The sequence below is a fragment of the Agelaius phoeniceus genome, chromosome 27 (assembly GCF_051311805.1).
Source record: "Agelaius phoeniceus isolate bAgePho1 chromosome 27, bAgePho1.hap1, whole genome shotgun sequence".
NCBI classification, from domain to species: Eukaryota; Metazoa; Chordata; class Aves; order Passeriformes; family Icteridae; genus Agelaius; species Agelaius phoeniceus.
The window spans coordinates 3176569-3196027 of NC_135291.1; the positions used below are offsets into that span (position 1 = coordinate 3176569).

At 51.5% G+C, this 19459-nt stretch overlaps 2 protein-coding genes across 2 annotated transcripts in view; both read right to left on the reverse strand.

Moving 5' to 3' along the window:
• LOC129132012 (uncharacterized) overlaps nt 1-19459 on the reverse strand; it is a 292843-nt gene that overhangs the window by 108563 nt on the left and 164821 nt on the right. Inside the window, 1 exon segment of the mRNA XM_077191087.1 lies at nt 1561-2415. Coding sequence (XP_077047202.1) covers nt 1561-2415 — 855 coding nt within the window.
• On the reverse strand, nt 11323-17753 carry LOC143695829 (serine/threonine-protein kinase PAK 3-like). Its single transcript, XM_077191044.1, has 9 exons — nt 17675-17753; nt 16914-16977; nt 16035-16083; nt 14887-14996; nt 14012-14129; nt 13519-13618; nt 12904-13100; nt 11859-11996; nt 11323-11412 (listed from the first exon to the last, which is right to left on the reverse strand). The coding sequence occupies exons 1-9, from the start codon at nt 17751-17753 to the stop codon at nt 11323-11325; spliced, it is 945 nt and encodes a 314-aa protein (XP_077047159.1).

Consider the following 19459-nt stretch of genomic DNA (forward strand, 5'->3'; position numbering starts at 1 on the left):
CAATGGAGGGTACTTCCCCAAGACATGAAAAATTCGCCAACTATTTGTCAATGGTTTGTGGCACAGGTCTTGTCAAAAGTGCAGGAGCAATTTAATAACTGCTACTGTTATCATTACATGGATGATATCTTGTTGGCATCTGATAACAAACAACAGTTATCAGCTCTTAAACAATGTGCTGTGACAAATTTGAAAGCTTTTGGTCTGATCATTGCCCCAGAGAAAGTGCAGGAACACATGCCTTGGAAATACTGGTATGTTAGTGACTAACATTCAAGTTATGCCTCAACCTGTGAAGTTAGACATTGATGTTAAAACTGCTACTGATGTACAGATATTGGTTGGTTTAATAGGTTGGATTAGATCATATTTAGGCATAACTAATCATCAGATGCAACTATTGCATGATTTGCTGTCAGGCACCACCTCCTCTACTGATGAGAGGCAATTGACCCCAGCAGCAAAGACCTTAGAAGAAATTGAATTAGCCTTACCACACACATTTGTTAACAGATTAGATACCTATGTTGGTGTTCAAGTGTTTATTTTGAAGGACCATGAAATACCGTGTGGAATACCGTGTCAATGAAGTGATAACTGGGAAGATCAACTGCATATTCTGGAATGGATATTTTTATTTTCAATAAAGATAACAAAACAGTAAAACCTCTTGCTGCTCTAAAAGAGAGACAAACTCACCAAGTCCCTCTGTGGGCTGTAGCTCATCTCACTCAGTCCCTTATCAGTCCCTCTGGTGCTGGAAATGCCGCGGCCCAGGCCTGGCCCGGTGGGCCACAGGTGTGAGCTGCCTGTGCTCTTCTGGTGTTCAGGCCAGAGCAGGTTTAAACATGTCCAAAGAAAAGGGAAAAAAACACCACAGTTCAGGAACTTGTTTGGTTCAGCTAGCTAAAACTAACTAAAAGCAAAGGAGAGCTCTGTCCCGCTGTCTGTCCATCTGCAGACAACACAGTCCCAGAGCAGGAATGTGGAGGAGCAAGTGCAGTTTCTGAAAATAAACTGCATGCTGCTTCTCTACCCCTTCACTCTCAGGACAGGTCTTGAAGGTGTAAAACTTATTATTCAGCATAAACAGAACAGACTGGGGATACAAGCACCAAATAGTCAACCCAGAATATACCTCAGGGACCATTCAGTACTCCTTGATGTCACCAGAAGATAGGATTGAATGCAAAAGATTTTATGGGATTGAAATTCAACAAATCTGCTCTTCCCAAGGAATTCCCATTGTAGGCCTGCGTCCTGATGGAGGTTCCTGCCTCTGGGTTTATCTAGGTACCCTCAGAGAACCAGGAAGATGTGGAGCCCCCCAGCCAGATGCCTTCCAACTTGGATCACCAGGACCACGGATCATCAGGGCTCTGCCCAACGGGGGTCACTGGGGATCATCCGATGCGGATCCTCTCATGGGGGATGGAGCTGGAGCAGCGCACAAAGCTCTTCCCACACTCGGGGCACTCACAGGGCTTCCCTTAGTGGCGCCTCCGTTGGTGTCGGGTGAAAGTTGAGCTCAATGAGAATCTCATCCCACACTCCCCACACTCGTAGGGCCTCTCCCCGGTGTGGATGCGCCGGTGCAGGGTGAGGGTGGAGTTTTGCTTGAAGCCCTTCCCACAGTTGGGGCAGCGGAAGGGCCTCTCCTCGGTGTGACTCCGCTGATGTTTGAGAAGATCGGAGCTCCTGTGAAACCTCTTCCCACATTGGGGACACTTGTAGGGCCTCTCCCCAGTGTGGGTGCCCTGGTGTTTTCTCAGGTCAAAGTGCCACCCATAGCTCTTCCCACATTCCAAGCAGGTGTAAGGCCGTTCCCCCGTGTGGATGACCTGGTGCCGAATCAATGCTGAGCTTCCTCTGAAGCTCCTCCCACATTCCCCACACTCAAAGGGCTTTTCCCCAGTGTGGATCTTCTGGTGTTCCGTCAGCTGGCACTTGATGCTGAAGCTCTTCCCACACTCCCCACACTCATAGGGTTTTTCCCCAGTGTGGATCCTCTCATGTTTCCTCAGGCCAGAGCTGTATCTAAAGCTCTTCCCACATTCCACACACTCATAGGCCTTTCCCCCAGTGTGGATCCTGTGGTGTTGCATCAGGCTCCCCTTCTGGCAGAAGCTCATCCCACATTCCCCACACTCATAAGGCTGGTCTCCAGTGTGGATCATCTTGTGTTGCATCAGCTGGCCCCTCTGCCTGAAGCTCTTCCCACATTGCCCACACTCAAAGGGCTTTTCCCCAGTGTGGATGACCTGGTGCTGCCTCAAGCTGGAGCTCCAGCTGAAACGCTTCCCACATTCCTCACACTCATAGGGCTGCTCCCCAGTGTGGATCACCTGGTGCTGGATCAGATCTAAGCTCCGACTAAAACCCTTCCCACATTCCAAGCACTTGTGGGGCTTCTCCCTGCCATGAGGCTTCTCCACCAGCTCTGAGCTCTGGCTGGATCTCTGGCCGCCTTCCTGGCTCAGGGGGGGCTCTTTCCTCCCTGCAGCTCCCTGGGCTGGGTTTGCAGCCCCTCCTCGTGCGGAATCTCCAGGGCTTTTCCTCCTCCTCCATCCAGACACGCCCTAGGAATGAAAAATCCTGGTTTGGAGAAAAAAACAAGATGAGAGTGCCTTGGACTGGGAGTTCCTCCTTGCCCAAGTTCATCTCATTAGGTCATTGGGCATCTTGTGTCTCTAAGAACCTCCAAAACACCACAATTCAGCACAAAAGTCCTCCAAACATCAAGACACAGATCAATAACTTCCAAAACATCAACATTCAGCAAAAGCCCCCTCCAAATATAAAGATTCAGCCCCCACAAAAAAACAAAGCACCAACAATTAGCCCAAGAAAGCTCAGAAACACCAAGATTCACCCCCGGGAAAATTGTGGATCCTAATCCCCTGTCACCTGCTGCATGTGGGGGGGGCAACGCTCCTGGGGCTGGGGTCAGAGGCTGCAGATACAGGGAGAGGTGGAACCTTGTGCTGCTTCCTCTTCCTGTTCCTCCTCCTGTGTCCCCACTCTTCCTCACACTCCTCTTCCTCCTGCTATTCCTCCTTCTCCTGCACAATCCCACCTTCTCCTCCCACGTGCATCATTTGACCCTTTTGTTCCTCAACTCTGCTTCTCCTTCCCTTCTCCTCCTGCCCCAGGCCCAGCACCCGCTGCTGGCTCCCTCTTGCCCCCAGACCCACAGCATCCCACGGCAGGGGCAGGGATGGAGCTGGGGCAGGTCGGGCTGGGGCAGCGCTGGGCTCTTGGCCGCTCCCGCCCGCACTCGGTCCCCACTGCAGCCGCTCCCGCCAGGACAGAGCGGGGGGGCCCGGCCTTGGCGCTGCCCCACTCCCACCTCCCCAAATTCCCCTCGCATTTGGAGAACAGGTCATGGATGGTGTTGGTGTGTTGCAAAGGGACTGGGTGAGGGGGAGTGTGCAGCAATATGCTTAAGGCAAAAAGCTGCAGAAGGAATCTTTGTGGGAAGGAAAAGGATGATGGAAAAGAGAAGGAAGAGAAAAATACTGAGGACTGGGATGTTTTTCAGCAGAGTCTTATCCTCAACATTTGCCAGCTGATCATTTGTATCCCCGGTTTCCAGGAGAGGAAAACAAGGAGGTCAGGGTTTCAGGGGGTTTCTCTGTGGGGGGCAGCGGCAGCAGCGGGCGCAGAGGTGCGGGACCGGGAGCACGGGCTGGGGGCCTGGGGGGAGCTGCGGGGCCGGGCCGGGGCTGTGGGGCAGCCGGGGCTCAGCGCCGGGCGCTGCCTGACCCCACCAGCCCCGGGCAGGGCCGGCAGTGGCCCCCGGCCCCCAGGAGGCTGCGGGACGCCCCGGCCGCTGCCCGGCCCCGTGGAGCTGCCGGCCCTGCCCGCCGGGGGGCGCCTTTGGACACTGCGGCAGGACAGGGACCGGCTCTGGGATACGGGCTGGGGAGGGCACCCTGAGCACAGGGACGAGGAGCAAGGAACACCCGGGAAATACAGATTGTACATGGAAGGATCCAGATTTTCTTCTAAGGATTGGGTTTGGGTCCTTGGAGAAATGAATGATTTTGCAGAAAACTTAGCAGCTGTCAGAAGGTTAGGGTTAGGGTTGAGTTGCTGATGAGAGCTGATTGCTGGGTGCTTGGGACCTCTGTTTTTTTGGGAGTTTTCCCAGGAGCGGGGGAGGGGGGGGACGGGGGAAGGGTGCAGAGATGCCGGAGGATTCAGGCTGGGGGTAGGGGCTGGGCGCAGTTGCTGGCCCTCTCTCAGTTTTCTGTCCCTCTCTCAGGTTTTTGGAGGAAGGCAATTGGAGCTGCTGCTCTTAGGCTGCTCTTTCCACTGCTGCTGACAGAGCCCGTGTGAAAAATGTCTATGATTGGCTTTTCACAAACATTAAAATGAGTATTATACATGTTATGTTAGGAAGTTATGCTGTAACAATTTTTTTAAGTAGTGTGTTAAATGTAGTTTTAGGTTATACATAATGTTAAAATAGAAACTATGTATGTGGGATAGTTTTTTAAAAAAGGAATGAGGACTCACACCAGATAGCAGACACAGGACACCTAAATCTTTCAGAGAAGAATATTTTATTGCTCAATTATCAGAAGAAATGAACTTGTTCCTGCCTTGCTCAGCTCTGAAGATGCCATCAGGATGAAGAGGAAGAAGCTGACACTGACCAGACAGAATCCTGTGTTGGAATGGAATTTATGTATCACGTATGAGATGTACAAATATGCAATGGGCTATGGTTTTTCACAGTTAATCCTCTATTAACGTGTGTCCTGTTTTGGGCTTACTTTGCCCAGGAAAAGGTACCCGAGCCGTTTGTAACTCTTTGTTTCCATTGTCTTGTATTGTCCTAAATCCTAATTGTCCAAATTTTTATTACTCTAATTGTATTACTATTTTTATAACCATTTTATTACTATTAAACCTTAAAAATTTTAAAAACAAGTGATTGGCGTTTTTCACAATTTGGTAGCAGAGGATGGTTACCAACACCTCACTGCCGGTGCTTCAGGAGAGTCAGAGTGGGGAAGGTGCCCCCTGCCCTCTTCGGCAGCCTCGCTCTGTTTGCCCTGGGGTGACCGACAGACGCAGGTTATGGTGGACAAAAGGAGACAATAAAACAAAGACAACGGAAAAAGGCTCCCTACAACCATGGCAATTGGCCCCCTAAGAGTAGTAATGTGCACGAAGAACATGGGAAGGAAAAGGGATTGGTAAGTATTTCTCAGGGGGGATGAATGTGAGTGAATGAGAGGCGGGCTGGTTGTGCCAGACCTGCCAAGTGAGTGCTGGAGTCTCCCATGCTGCGTTTCTGACTTTCCGCGGTAAGTGGCCAGTAAAGAGACAAAGTGAATGTTAAAAGGAGTGAGAGAATCCCCCGGGGTAACTGGGACTGGGTCTCAGAGAGGGGCTGGACCCCTCGGAGGAAGGGAGCAGAGGAGTTTCCTAGCCCAATCCACTAGGAAATGGGACAAAAGGGGCTCCTAAAAACCTGCTGGGTTGAGGGATAAGAGTGCCCAAGATCATCCAGAATTAAAAACTGCTGGGTTGAGTGATTAATATTCCACGAGCATTCAGGGTTAAGCAAAATTCTGCCGGATTGAGAATATGCTCAAGAGCATTTGGGATTGGACAACACAGGTGGATTGAGAAATAAAAAAATGCCCAAGTGTTGGGGAAGATGAAACAGGAAAGCCTTATAAATATGATTGTCTGGCAAAAGATTTTGACAATATAGAAACTATAAGCAAGATTGAAATCAAAGCAACCTTTGAGATACCTCAGTTACTGAACAACTGGAAAACAATGGTGTGGCCCAACTGAAGGTAATCCCCTTTTGATGGAACAATTCCCTCTGCTTGCAGACAGATCCAAGGGTCAGAGCAGATCCTGCCAGCTTGGCAGAAGGGGTCCAAAGAGGAGTTTTTAGGGTTTAAAATGTAACACAGTGGGGTAATGTAATGATTCTTATAGGCTGTATGTAAATGCTATAGGACGTGCATCTTGTACTAGATTGGCTGTTGAGAAATAGAACATTCGACACAAAAGAAGATTTATTGTGTTGTAATGGGAACCTTACTCTCTTACGCTTTTGCTCTCTTATGTTTTACTCTCTCAACCTCTCATCCTCTCTACCCCTCTCTTCTCTCGGGCCTGCTCCGAGCTGTGCCTGGCAGCTCCAAGCAGGGCCCTGCACCCGGGCCCTTTGCAATAAACCGCAAGTTCCAGGGCCTGGCTGCAGAGATCTCTCGTCTCCGTCCGTCCCGACCGTCCTACCCCCTGACACTCCTACACCCAAGAGCATCTGGGGTTGGCCAACACAGCTGGGTTGAGGGATAACCAGGAGCACCTGGACTGACCAGAAACACCTAAACTTGTAATAGGTGATGTGAAAGTAAAAGGTACCTTATTGTTGTCTTGTTTGTGTGTGAGAGTGAGTCACACACAAAATCAGCCTCAGCTTCCCGGGCAGGTGGGAAGGGGGGGCTGTGGAAAGAGGTGTGTGTGACCCACAAATAAGCCATTGTCCCTTGGGTGGGTGGGGGCTGCGACAGAGCATGTGTGTGACTGCAAACGGGCCATTGTCCCCCCGGGCCTGTGAGGGGGCCGTAGCTGAAGAGTGTGAGTGACACAAATCAGCCTCACAGGTGAACGGGCACCGGAGGCAGCAGAGTCAGGGCCCTCCCAGGAGGCCGGGAGATACTGAGACCCAGAGGCCAACGCCAAGGGGAGGGGGCCACAGGGAACCACGATTCTCTCTCAACAGGGATCCACTTTGTGTCCTGAGCGTGTGAAAGAATGTGTGGAAGTGAATGAGAAATAGAAGCGAGTGAATGTAGACAAATGAAAGTATATGTAATGTAGATTGTGTATTTTAAGCTTTACTATATCTCCTTGGAGAGAGGTGGATTGCACTGAAAGTAGTGTGAGAAAAAGGTTTTTTATTTTTAAGTGTGTAGTTGAAAGAAAAGTGGTATTTAGGTTGTTAGTGAAAGTGAAAAACAGAGGCAGATGATGAATAGATAAGATCTTGAAAAATGAGACAGAAAACCAGTAAGTTGGATTACAGGGAAAAAAAAAGAAAAAAAAATAGCCCTTTGGGAGTTATGTTAGGTAACAGAGATACAACTCCTTGCAAAAGGAGAAAGTACAGGGTATGTAGTAGTTGATGGGAACAACATGCAAACTATGGAAAAAGGGAAATTAACCTTAAACTAGTAAGCTCAAACTCGTGAATTATATACTTTAAAAAGAGCACTAGAATATTTAACACAAAATAAAGGAACCATATATACTGATTGAAGGTATGCCTTTAGCGTAGTACATACCTTTAAAAATTTGGAAAGGAAAAAGATTACTTAATTCAAGAGGAAAAGGTTTAGTACATGAGGAACTTATTTCAGAGGTTTTAGAGGCATTAAAATTACCTAAAAGAGATAGCTATAGTACATATTAAGGAACCCCAAAAGGGAAAGACCCCAGAAATAAGAGGAAATAATTTGGCAGGTGACGAAGCCAAGGATGCAGCAGAAAGTGGAGCTGAGTGAGTTATGTTAATATTAACTCCAAACGAGGAAAAACTGGAAATTCCAAAGTTTAGGGAAGCCGAGAAAAAAGAATTAAACAAGACAGGAAGTGAACAAGATAAATCAGGGAAATGGAAACTTCTTGATGGAAGACAATTATTTAAAAAAATGTGCTTACTAGGAAAATATTAGAAGACATGCATCAGAAAACCCACTGGGGTACTCAAGCTTTGTGTGATCATTTTCTAAGGAACTATGGGTTCACTGGGATTTTTGGAGTAGCAAAGCAAGTTACTGAAAGATGCTTAATTTGCCAAAGGATAAATAAAAAGGTGATGAGAAAAGCAACATTAGGAGGTCGTGAGTTAGCTCGTCGACCATTTCAAAGCATCCAAGCAGAAGTTTAGATTTGTTAGGCTCTGGATTTATTTGTAAAAAAACCCATTTAATCTAGAAGAAAGAGAATATGCCATAGGTTAGACAGGAGATTTTAGGAGAATAAAAATCTTTAAAGCATGAGAAACACCCGAGACAAAACAGGAAGAGAACAAGGGGAAATGAAAGGGAGGGGAACAAGAGGAAAAGTCAGAAAGAGAGTGGGATCCTCTGCAGCTCTTGCCCCCTCCGTTCGCAGCCGAGGCGCCTGTCCCGGGTCCCGGCTCGCTGCCCGCCTCAGCTCCGCCTGCCCCGGTTTCCATCCCAGGTGCGGGCTCACTGCCCAGGGCAGCTCCACCTGCCCCGGCGCTGGCGGTGAATTTGTGTGCCCTGCTCCCACTGCCCGGCCCGCGGCCGCTCTGCCGGCCATGCTGGGGAAGATGGGGGTTGCTCTGTCCTGCCGCGTGGGCCGAGGTCACCGCGCCGACCGCACCGAGGGCGGGTCCCAGCCATCCCATCCCCGGCTGCCCTGCCCGTGCCAGCTGCGCTGGGCACCGCCGCTGCTGCTGCCGGGGTCTCCCACCTGCCTTTTCTCTGCCGGGAGCTGCCGGATCAGCCGCCATAAGCCATGTGGGGGCTGCCCACGCTCCGGCTCGGTCTCCACGGGAAGATCCCCCTCTGCCGATTCCGGCAGCAGACCCTGCCCACACTCCCACCGAGCCTCGGCGGGATATCCTCCGTGCTCCAGCGTGGCTGCTCTGGGGGCTGCAGGGGGATCTCTGCATCCCCATGGATCTGCAGGGGGATCTCTGCATCCCCATGGATCTCTGCATCTGGCACCGCCGTTTTTGGAGGCACCAGGAATAGGCTGAGCTCTGCCTGAAGCTCTTCTCACAATCCCCACACCCTTCCCGGCACAGGGAGGCTTTTACCTCCTCACAGCTCCCCAGGCTGGGTTGGCAGCCCCTCCTCGTGTGGGATCTTGGGGCTTTTCCTCCCCATTGGATTCCTGCGCCGTGGAGCTGTTCCAAATGGCCTCTTCCACGAGGTTCTGTGGCAGGGATTTGTTCTCCCTGGTCTCTGTCCGCAGCTCAGTGCGTGAGGGAGGAAGGACAAGGAGAGGAAGAGACAGGGAGAAGGGAAAAGGAAAAGGCAGGAGGAGAGGAAGGAACAAGAAGGAACAAGGGAGGAAGGAGATGGGAAAGGAACATAGATGGATGTAGGACAGAATGAGGAGAAGAAGGAGGGTGGACAAGGAGAAGATGGGATTTGCCTCCATGCCAGAGGGAAGGGGAAGGAGATCCCCCCAGTCCATCCCTGGCAGGATGGCGTTGGCAGTGAGGCTGTCCTGCAGCGATGCTGGGCTGGGAGATGGAGCAGCAGGGAGGGGAAAGGGGCAGTGATTCCTCCTGCCCTGCCTGGCTGTCCCAGTCTGGAGCGTCCTGGCGCTGCCGAGGCCCTTGGAGCGTCCGGCACTCAGGAGCCCGGAGCTCACGGCTGCTTTATAAAGCTGACAAAGTCGGCAGGATGGGTCTGTGTATGCTCTGCAGCAAACTGGGTTTATTGGTACAGGAGCAGGGGACAGAGCTGAACAGGGTCCGGGCACAAAGACAGGGTGCAAGCTGAGGGCACAGGGGGTTTTTATATGGGGTAGTGAGGGTGGAGCTGAGGGTCAGGGTCCAATGGATATGGGGGAAAATGTGCAAAGGAGGGGTTAAGGGTCGGGACAGCTAATAGGGAAACAGGGGCAGAGGAATGCAGTAAACTGGGGCCAATGGAGGGACAGAGAGCTAGGGACTAATCAAAGATGGGTAATAGCGGTGAACTAGGGTAATTAGGCCAACAGGCCAATGGGGTAACATAACTTTCCAAAAATCAGCATGTGCCGGCAAAGATCTATAGGAGAAGCAAGCTTGTCACCATAACCTTGAAATCTATTCTTCTTATTAGGGACCAGTCCTACACGGGTGGGAGATTGAGACTCCCATGGGCCTCCACACCGGTGCATCTTCCTTTTCCTCGCAGCCTCCTTCTCCTCCGTCCAGACAAGGTTTAGGTTTGACAAATCCTGGCTTTGGGGGAAGAACAAGGGGTGAGCACCTTGGGTTTTGTGAGAAATGAGCCTCACTCTTTAGAATTTTTAAAAGTTTAATAAGGAATAATAAGGGACAAATCAGTAACAGCGCTGGTGCTTGGCAATGGCCAGAGGCACACCGGTTAACCACAGCAACTCTTCTTGTCTACTTTTTCCATTGTATTGTTCAAATACATATTCATAATGATTATACATATTCAAACATTTCCTGGAACTCATTTACATGTTCCAGGAATTCTTTAGGTTGGTTTGACCCCCAACTCGCCTTTTTAGAGCACGTGCAGGAATCGTGGATTGCTGTTTTGAGGGTTGTGTGTCACTGCCTCACAAGGGCCCCTGTTCTGTGGTTTCAGCAGGTGACAGTTATTGACAGTGGAAGGGTCAGCGGCAGGGGTCCTCATCACATCCCTTCCTTAGATGTTATCTGACCATGCAGACGCTTTTAGCTACTTCCACAAGTACTTTAAATGAACATTAGCTCTTTCACAAATATCTCTGAGTTGTTATTGTCAGTTAGTTACAAAAATAAAGGCATTAGTTCTTATTTCACAACTACAGCTACTTCTGTAAAAGTTAACATTCTAATGCACAACACATGGCATCCACTTGAATATTTTGCAAAAGCCAAAACTATAATGTATGTTTTTCACACTGTCCACTAACTAAAATATCATCCATAAATGATGTTCTGAGGATATGAGCTACACAGGGGCCAGGCATTGGCCACAAAGAGCTGACAAATTATACTATAGCAAAAGCAGTGAAAAGTGATTACAAACTGTACTATATCAAACTCATTGTGATTAAGAATATTTTGCAGAAGTCAATACCTAATAGCAAAAGCCAGCACTACCTAGTTATTTATAACAAACCCAGGGCAGGTTTTTCCCTTGCATGGAGCACCTGGGCCTTCCCCGGGCCCCTTCTGCCCTCCTGCAGAGCCGGTGGCATTTTCCAGCACACACAGTTTGTAGCCAAGAGCCGGGTGCAGCCGAGAAGGCTCCAAGCGCCTCCTTCCAGGCTGACTCTGCAGGTGCCGAGGCTGCTCTGGGCTCTGCCAGGGCTCTGCTGGGGCTCAGCTCTGGGCCAGGCTGGGCCCGCCCTCCCCTCACATTGCTCCGGGCAGCTGAGTCACAGCGGGAGAGGGAAGGGACACGTTAGGGGAGTTGAGGTTTAAGAGCGTTTTTATTCAAAAAACTTTCATAACAAACAGGCTGCTCTAACTACCATAACTAACTAGCAATGCTAACTACCCTAACTAACTACCAGTGCTAACTACCATGACTAACTAATTGTCCTAACTACTGTAAGAAGAAGCTGTCCTCAAGTGCTTCATCTGCTCTGCTGCTCCCTCAGGTTCTTTGCTGCAGTGATCAGAGGGGTCAGGCTGGAGAGAGGCTTGGCTGATGATAAAAATGGGTGCTGCCCAAAGGATAAAAAGGAAAGAAATGAACTGTTACTTTCCAGAGTCAAGTTCCTCACAGGCTCTGTTGCAACAGGACAAAGGGAAATGGTTTGAAAATCGAGGGAAGCAGGCTCAGATTAGATCTAAGGAAGAATTTTTTAACCGGGAGAGTGGGGAAACACTGACAGGGGGTGCCCAGAGATGTGGGAGGTGCCTCCTGCCTGGAAACATCCAAGCTCAGGTCAGGCAGGGCTCTGAGGCCCCTGAGCTGCTTGAAGATGTCCCTGCTCGCTGTGGGGCACCAGGTCCAGATGAGCTCGAAAGGAGCCTGCCAGGCCACAGCAGGCGAGGATTCTGCTCGCTCTGCGCGTGGAACGCAGCGAGACTGGAGACTATCGGAGGGGGCCCCACAAGAAAACCCCTCCCTGGCGCTGCTGCTTCCCCTGCAGCCCTTGGCTCTCACCTGCAGCAGCTCCTGGGCAGCCCAGCGCCGCTCCTCGTCCGGCTCCAGGCTGCACTCGAGGAAGTCCCGCAGCAGAGCCGACAGGCGCCGGGGCTCCTGCAGCTGCGGGGTCCCGTTCTGCCGGATCAGAGCGCGAGCCTGCAGGGAAAGCAAACTCAGCGCTCTGCCAGCTTCCTTCACACCCACACGGGCTCACATCCACCCCGGGGCCTCAGCCCCAGCGCCAGGGCCACTTTCCTCCCTGCCAGAGATGCTGCTCAGAGCTCATTTTGCTATGCCAAGCAAAAAACCCAAACCCTGGGGCTGCCACAGCCACTGCAACATCCAAATGATCTCGCCTTGAGAGCCAGTTTCATTGGCTGGCTTTGTTAGTAGGAACCTCCATCAGAAATAGCCCATTTTGCTTCTCCAAATATGGACACCAGCTTTACAGGCCATTTTCCAGATTCAGTGTGGTCTGCCTGTGTTATTTCAGAGGATTCTTCCATCAAGCGCATCTCTGCAGTGCCACTGACACTCAAGTAAATGCATTCCTGATGCCCCATCCCAGAAACTGCCAGGCAAGAAACAGGAGGTTTGTGATGCTGAAAGCTCAGGCTTGGTGACACAGAAAAAGTAGCTTGGACTAGGAAAGAAATATGTTAGACTATGGGGATGTTAAACCATCATCTTCATGTTTTCAACAAGTTTCCCAGTGAGAAGAATCAGGGCAGATCATCTTGCAAAACCTCTTTTAGAAACTCCTGCAGAAATCTTGTTGGGTTTGGGGCTGGGATTTGGGGATGGTGTGGGGTTTTCTTGCAAGATAACATTAGAGCTGATGCACTTGCTTCATATTTCCAGGTCATCCTCTCAGCTAGAAGAGCTGCAACAACGAAAAGCCCAAAGGAAATTGTTGCTGGAGACTGCAGAACATTCGTCTGTGTGGAGGCACAAGTCCTCTGGGAATTCCCTTCCCATGTGCAGAAACCTCCAGCTGCTGCTCCCAGTGCAGGGTCCCCCTGTGCTCGCAGCCTCTGCAGCCACTGGAGAATTTGCCTCTTACCATGGCCGCCGTTTCCCTGAAGTAAGGAGGTTCTCCTTCCACCATCTCGATGGTCACAATGCCGAAGGACCAGATGTCCACCTTGGGGCCATAAGGAGATCTGGTCACAACTTCTGGGGCCATCCAGTGAGCAGTGCCCACCATGGAGCTGCGCTGGTCCTGCTCAGGGCTGAGCTGAGCGCAGAGGCCAAAATCAGCTGAGGACAGAAAGAAACCCTGTCAAAGGCAGCTGCAATGAGGAAACCAAGCACAAAGATTCCCCACACTCAGTCTGAGAGTGTAGTAGTGAAGTCAGCTGGAAAAGCCCTCAGGGCTGTAGCCAAGGAAAGATGGAACTGGGCCCTTCAAGAAACCCTCAGCTTTCCTGCAGTGGCTTTTACTGATTCCCTTGGAGCTTTAGATTCCCACTGCTGCCCCTCTGGAAGGGCCATGGCCAGAGCAAAGGCACTGCTGGCCCCCTGCTCCTCTCCTGAGCTCTCTGCAGGGGCAGCCGCTCTCAGCTGGCAGCAGGGGCTGGGCAGTGCCCCCAGCAGCCCTTGTGGGGCTCTGGCCCTCCCTGGGAAGCAGCCCCAGCCCCGCAGCCCGGGAGCGCCGTGCCTGGCCAGGAACACCCACCCAGCCTGACAGAGCCGTCCATGCCCAGGAGGATGTTGGAGCTCTTCAGATCCCTGTGGATCACCCGGTTGGAATGGAGGAAATCCAGGCCCTGCAGACACTGAGAGAGAACAAGAAACACGAGGGCAAAAACCAATGGCTGGAATATATCACACCAGAAAGGACAGCTCAGAATTCTGCCAGCAGCAGCTTTGCTGTGACAGGCCAGGAGTGCAGTGCACACAAGCTCCAGGTAAATAATTCAAGGCAAAGCTGAGAACAGCAAATCAAATCCAAAGCAGACAGAGAGTACCACAACAGCAGGAGAAAGAACAAGAACAGAGTAGAAGTGCAGTGATGCTGGCAGGCCGTTCACTGCAGAGGCTCTTTCTTCTCCAGCTCATGAAAACAACACAGAAACAAAGCCCTGAGCATGGAGCCACTCCTGTTCTCACACCCTGTTTGGAAGGACCATCGTGTCCCAGCCATGGGAGTGACAAGCAGGATCCCTCACCTCCCGACTGACAGCTGCCATCTCTCCTTCAGCCATGCGTGTCTGTCTGACAACGTCCCGCAAAGTTCCTCCATCCATGTATTCCATCACCAGCCAGAGATCTCCATCCACAAGGAAGCTGGAAGAGGAAAGCAATGGCATGGAGATGAAAGTGCAGAGCTCAATTCCCCCATGGAAAAGCCTGGAGGGGAGTTTTGTTTCCAGGTCACTTGTCAGTGAGGACAGAATCAGATGGAGAGACATTCCTGCCAGGCTGCACAGTCCTTGGAATCTGCACAGTCTAAAGGGGAAGGAGACACCTGTGAGAAAGGAGAGGCCTTAGATGGCAAGCAGGTGAAAAATGCAGTTTAGCAACAGCCCAGATCAATGTGGAACCACAACCCTTGGCCCCAGCTGGTTCAGCTTCTGAACTCATCAGTTCCACCATTCCCTCCAGAACAAGGCAACACAACTGCCAGGGTTATCCAGGGGAGGAGGCCATGCAGCACTTGGGACAAAAGCAGTCAGGAAACCTTTCAGAAAGTCCCTTCAGAAACAGGCAAGGCCAGTGAAAAATGGGCAAATGAGGCATTTCTGGAAACAAGAACCCGATCTTCCTGGCATCTGTAGCAATGGAAAAGGGCTGGGAAGAAGAAGCCAAGGGAAATAATTTCTGCTGTGGTTTATCAGCACTTGCTGGGAGACACAGCAAACGGGGTCAACTTGAAGGAAAAACCAAAGCAAAGCAACAAAAGCACGTGGAGGGAGTGAACTGCCAGGCTGTTATTTTGGGAAGATGTGGCTGGGTCAGGCATTTTCAAAACAGGCTACAGACTCCTGATGCCAGGAAAGGTTAACGCAGGGCCCGGGCTCGGGATCAGAGCTGAATCACTCACCTGTCCAAAGAGTTGACAATGTTGGGGTTCTTCTTGTCCTTCAGGAGCAGGATCTCATTCACAGCTCGTTCCCTGTTCTGCCCTCTGAGACTCATTTTCTTGATGGCCACCTGAAGGGACATTGCAGCTTTGAACTGGAGGAGTCTGTGGCAGGAGGCCACAGCAAACACGGAGCGAGTCTTTTTGGAGCAATGGAGCGAGGCTGTGCCAAACTGCCTTGGGATGGGACACAGAGCTCAGCAAGGGCCATTCCCACAGCCCATTGCTCTGCCAGCTGGGGGCTGCTTACAGGACACATGGCCAGAGACATTTGGCCTTGCAAGCTCTGCAGAAATGGTCCCTCAGCTGTCAGCCTCAAAGCTCTAACAACATTCTCTGCACCTACAGTCTTCTCAAATGGCCTCAACACTCCTACTATTATTATTCAAACCCATTTTGCAAGCAGGAGGTAATTCTGGTTCTCTGAAAACAGAGCAAAACAGCCAGGAACCCCTTAGCAATTCTATGGGATTTGGTCATGATTTCAGATGCAACTGCTCTGTTTGGGATTGCACAACAAAGCAGACACACACACCCATTGCTCAGGTGATCCCTGTCACAGGCTGTCACTGACACCAGACCAAACACAACTTCAGGGTTTAGGAGAGAGCTTTGCTCTGGATATCCATCTCCTCATTTCTCTCCCTCACTCTCTGTGAACAGCTGAAGTAGGACTAAAACCCCAAATTGAGCCCAAGCAGGATCTCTCCCTAATTAGGCCTTGAGGTATCCTTTGAAAATGAAAGGCAGGATGGACATAATAGTGTTATAGTTTAGCTAAGAATAGCTAAATAATGTTCCTGTCTGAGGTTGGGATGAAGATAAATTGGGCCTCAGTCTCCAGCAGCTGATGCATTCACACTTTTAGATATGAAGGCCAAGCCAGCGTGTCCTGCTCTGACAGACACCGCTGCCCTCCTTGCATTCCTTTGGTGCTTCAGAAGGACCAAGTCTGTCCCAGCTGTGCTCTGCAGGCTGACACTGCTCTGCCTTCAGAGGAGCAGCCTGGGCAGGAAAGCTCTGCTGGCCCCCAAAGCTGCAGCCACAGCTCCCAGCAGAGGGGAAAGCCCTGGAGAGCTGCCAGACGTGCTGGGCGTGTTGGCACTGACCTCTCCTCCAGTGGCCCTGTCGAGTCCTTTATAAACGGTTCCAAAAGCCCTGGAGACAAAACAGCAGAGAAGAAAGAAGCAGCGCTTTAGGCCCTGGCAGGGAAAGCCAGCCCAGACAGGAGATCTCTGCTGCCTGCAGCGTTCACAAACACCTGGCTGCATCGACCCTTCCAACAACAGCACAGCAGCCACCAGCCCTCTGCCATGCAAGGTGTGCAGGAGAAAACTGAGACCCAACATGAAGGAATTGGGCTGGAGCAAATCCCAAAGTCCACGCTGAATTGCTTTAGTTCAAAACCTGAGGTGAGAGATGGCTGTCTAAAGAACTGGAAAAGAATGCATTTCATCCTTTTCCATTTCCTGCCTAAGATCTGCAGGTTCTACAAGGGCCCTGCCATCAGGCAGGTGATGCTTTTTCCCCCAGAGTGCATCAGCTCTGTGTCTGTTACTGAATGGATGGGGTCTGCTACCTGTGCTAGAATAGAGCACTTATTAGTTCATCTCTGGTTTCTGTTTCTAAACCATTAGGTTGATAACCCTGACCAGTGGATCTTTTTTGAAGGAAAATATTTGAAAGAAATCTTCTTGAGAACTGTTTTCTGACAGTCACCAGATGGTGAGTTGCTCTTTTAGGCAATCCAGTTCCAGGGACAGAAGATCTTCCAGGTCCTGCTCCTTGCTGCAGGCAGGACACTGCCAGCCTCAGGGGCCTTTGACGGCACCTTCTGACCACAGTTATCAATTCTGATCAGGACTGAGAGACAGCAGGATGGTAGCCCAGTGTCTGAAGGTGCTTGGAGCTCTCCTGACTTCTCACTTGATCCTGCACCAGCACAACACCCACCCCTGCTTGTGCAGCAGCAGCTGCCGTGCACTTACCCTTGGCCAATCTGCTCCAGTTCCAGGTATTTCTCGGCAGGCTCCTCCTCGCTCACGGTGTTCCCTGAAAGAAACCACGTGGAAGACGCTCCCTCCCAGAGTGAGACCCTGCCTTGCAGCAGAGCCAGAAGCAGCCCCACTCCCTGGGGCCGTGAGCCCCTTGGTGTCAGCTGGGGAAGGACAATAAATGGCTCGGTGACATTCAGCTGCAGAGCAACACTGGGTGCAGCTGATGCCCAGACACACACACAGCACCTGCTCGGGCACCCAGGAACAGAGCAGACGTACTCAGCTGCATCAGGCACCACTCCCCTCTCCCCTCTGGCTGCCCGGCTGTGCTGCTGTCAGAATGTTCAGCCCAGGATCCCACAGCGGAGGGAGGTTCATTGTCCTCTTCCCAAGCAGAGGGAGCTTCTCCATCCTCTCCCCAAAATTCTGCAGCTTCTCCATCCTCTTCCCAAAATGCTGCAGCTTCTCCATCCTCTTCCCAACACGCTGCAGGTTCGTCATCATCGTTCCAAGTCAGGGGATGTTTGCTGTCCACTTCCCATGCTGGGAGATGTTCACTCTCCTCTTCCCAAGCCACAGGATGTCCTCCATCCTCATCCCACACTGGGAGATGTCCATTGTCCTCCTCCCACTCCGTGGGAGCTTGGCCACTCTGGTCCCACACCAGGGGACATCCACCGTCCTCGTCCCAGGCCGGGAGATGTCCCCTGTCCTTGTCCCACCCCGCGGGAGCCTCGCCGTTGCATTCCCACCCCGCGGGATGTTCGCCCTTGTCTCCCAGAGCAGCGGGAAGTTCACTGTCATCTCCCGGCGCTGAGGGAAGTTCACCATCGTCCCCCAGAGCAGCGGGAAGCTCACTGCTGTCTTCCTCCTTTTTGACCTCCTCTTCGGAAGCACAGGGAGCCCCAGGAGGTGCTGGTGCTGCTTCTGTGCCCTGTGGACAGACGGCAGCATGAGGGACAGGAAGTTCTATCTCAGTTATCACCTTATTTATCCTCAGCTGCACATCCAGCTGCACTACGCAGAAATGGGGTTTGGAGCTGTTCCAACTAACAATGGGCTAAAGTCGACATTGCCACTTATTGTTGGGAATTCGATATTCCACCATGGCTAAAGCCAGCAAGCAATCCTCTGCCTGCAAAACCAGACCTGCAGCTCTTCAAAAACTCTTCAGCAGAAAAGGAGAAAACTGATGGGAATTCCTTTGCTGCTGCTGCTGCAGAGACACTGACAGGAACTTTCCTTCAGCCTCCCAGGCTGGCCCTCGACTGCCACATGCCAAGCTCACAACTTGCTGCACAATTCCAAACACCAAAGGTTCCTTTCCCACTCACCGAAGGAGGAGCTGCTCGGAATGCAGACATGAGGTGCCCTGCAATGGGAGAGGGAACATGAACCAGATGCTGTTAGGAGAAAAACTGCCAATGCTGGGAAATGCCACGGAGCAAGGCAACCCCAAGAGAGCATTTTGCTTTCACTGCATCCATCCAGGAGCCACAGTCCCTTCCCACAGCAAGCAAGAGAACAAGCACAAAATACTGGGCTGGGTCAGTTCTTGGCTGGAGCAGCAAACGGAGGCAGTTCCAGGCTCAGATGGAACTGGCAAAGACTCCCTGCTTGAGGGAACAGAACCCCCCAGGGCTCATTGCAGATGCTGTGCACGCCCCGCTGGCTGCAGACACCCCCTTTTTCAGCTGTAGCTGCTGGCAGGAACTCTCCCAAAGCAATGGTGTCTTCATGGCCATTTGATTCCAAAGTCAACTCAGCTCCAGAGGAAGAACAGAAAGCACACAGCAAGCCCAAAGCCACAGATGCTGCACCGAGGGAAAACCTCAACTTACGTGCCAAGTGGGTTAAAAAATACCCCGAATAAGCCACAGAGTACAGAGTGCAAACTGCAGCAGCCACGTGCTGGATCATTTTGGCTGCGCTGCACACGCCTGCAGCCTGTAGCCCTGCAAGCACAGAAGGACAGGGCTGGGCTGGCTGCTGAGAATGCCTCGGGCAGGAAGATCCTCCGGCAGCGAGCCCAGAGCCACTCTGGGCACTGAGGCCTCCGTGTCCCACAGCAACGGGAACACCACGGGGACGTGGCGCTGTTCCTGTGACATCCCAGCAGCAGCTCACGCAGAAACCGCCTGGAAGGTTCTCCTGTGTCACAAAGGAGCACAAAGAACCCTCCCAGGGCACAGCCCATGGCCCAAAGGATGCAAGAGGAACTCGGAAAATGCAGCAAACAAGGACACCCCATAGCCCAGCCTGAACACTGAGGAGAACAAGGACAGGACCAAAGCAAAGGAAACGTGACCTTTAGTCACTGATAGTTCTGACTAAAAGCAGCAAGCCTTGCTCCATCTGGGATCTTTGTTCTAGTCCTAAAAACAAGCAAGGGTTTCCAGTCTAAATACACAGAAGGCAGGAACTGGGGAGGAGGTGGGATTAGGAAGAAGGAGGAGGAGGAGGAGGGAGAGAGGAAAAGGAGGAGCAGGAAGAGGAGGAGCAGGAGCAGGAACAGGAGGAACAGGAGGTTCCAGTGC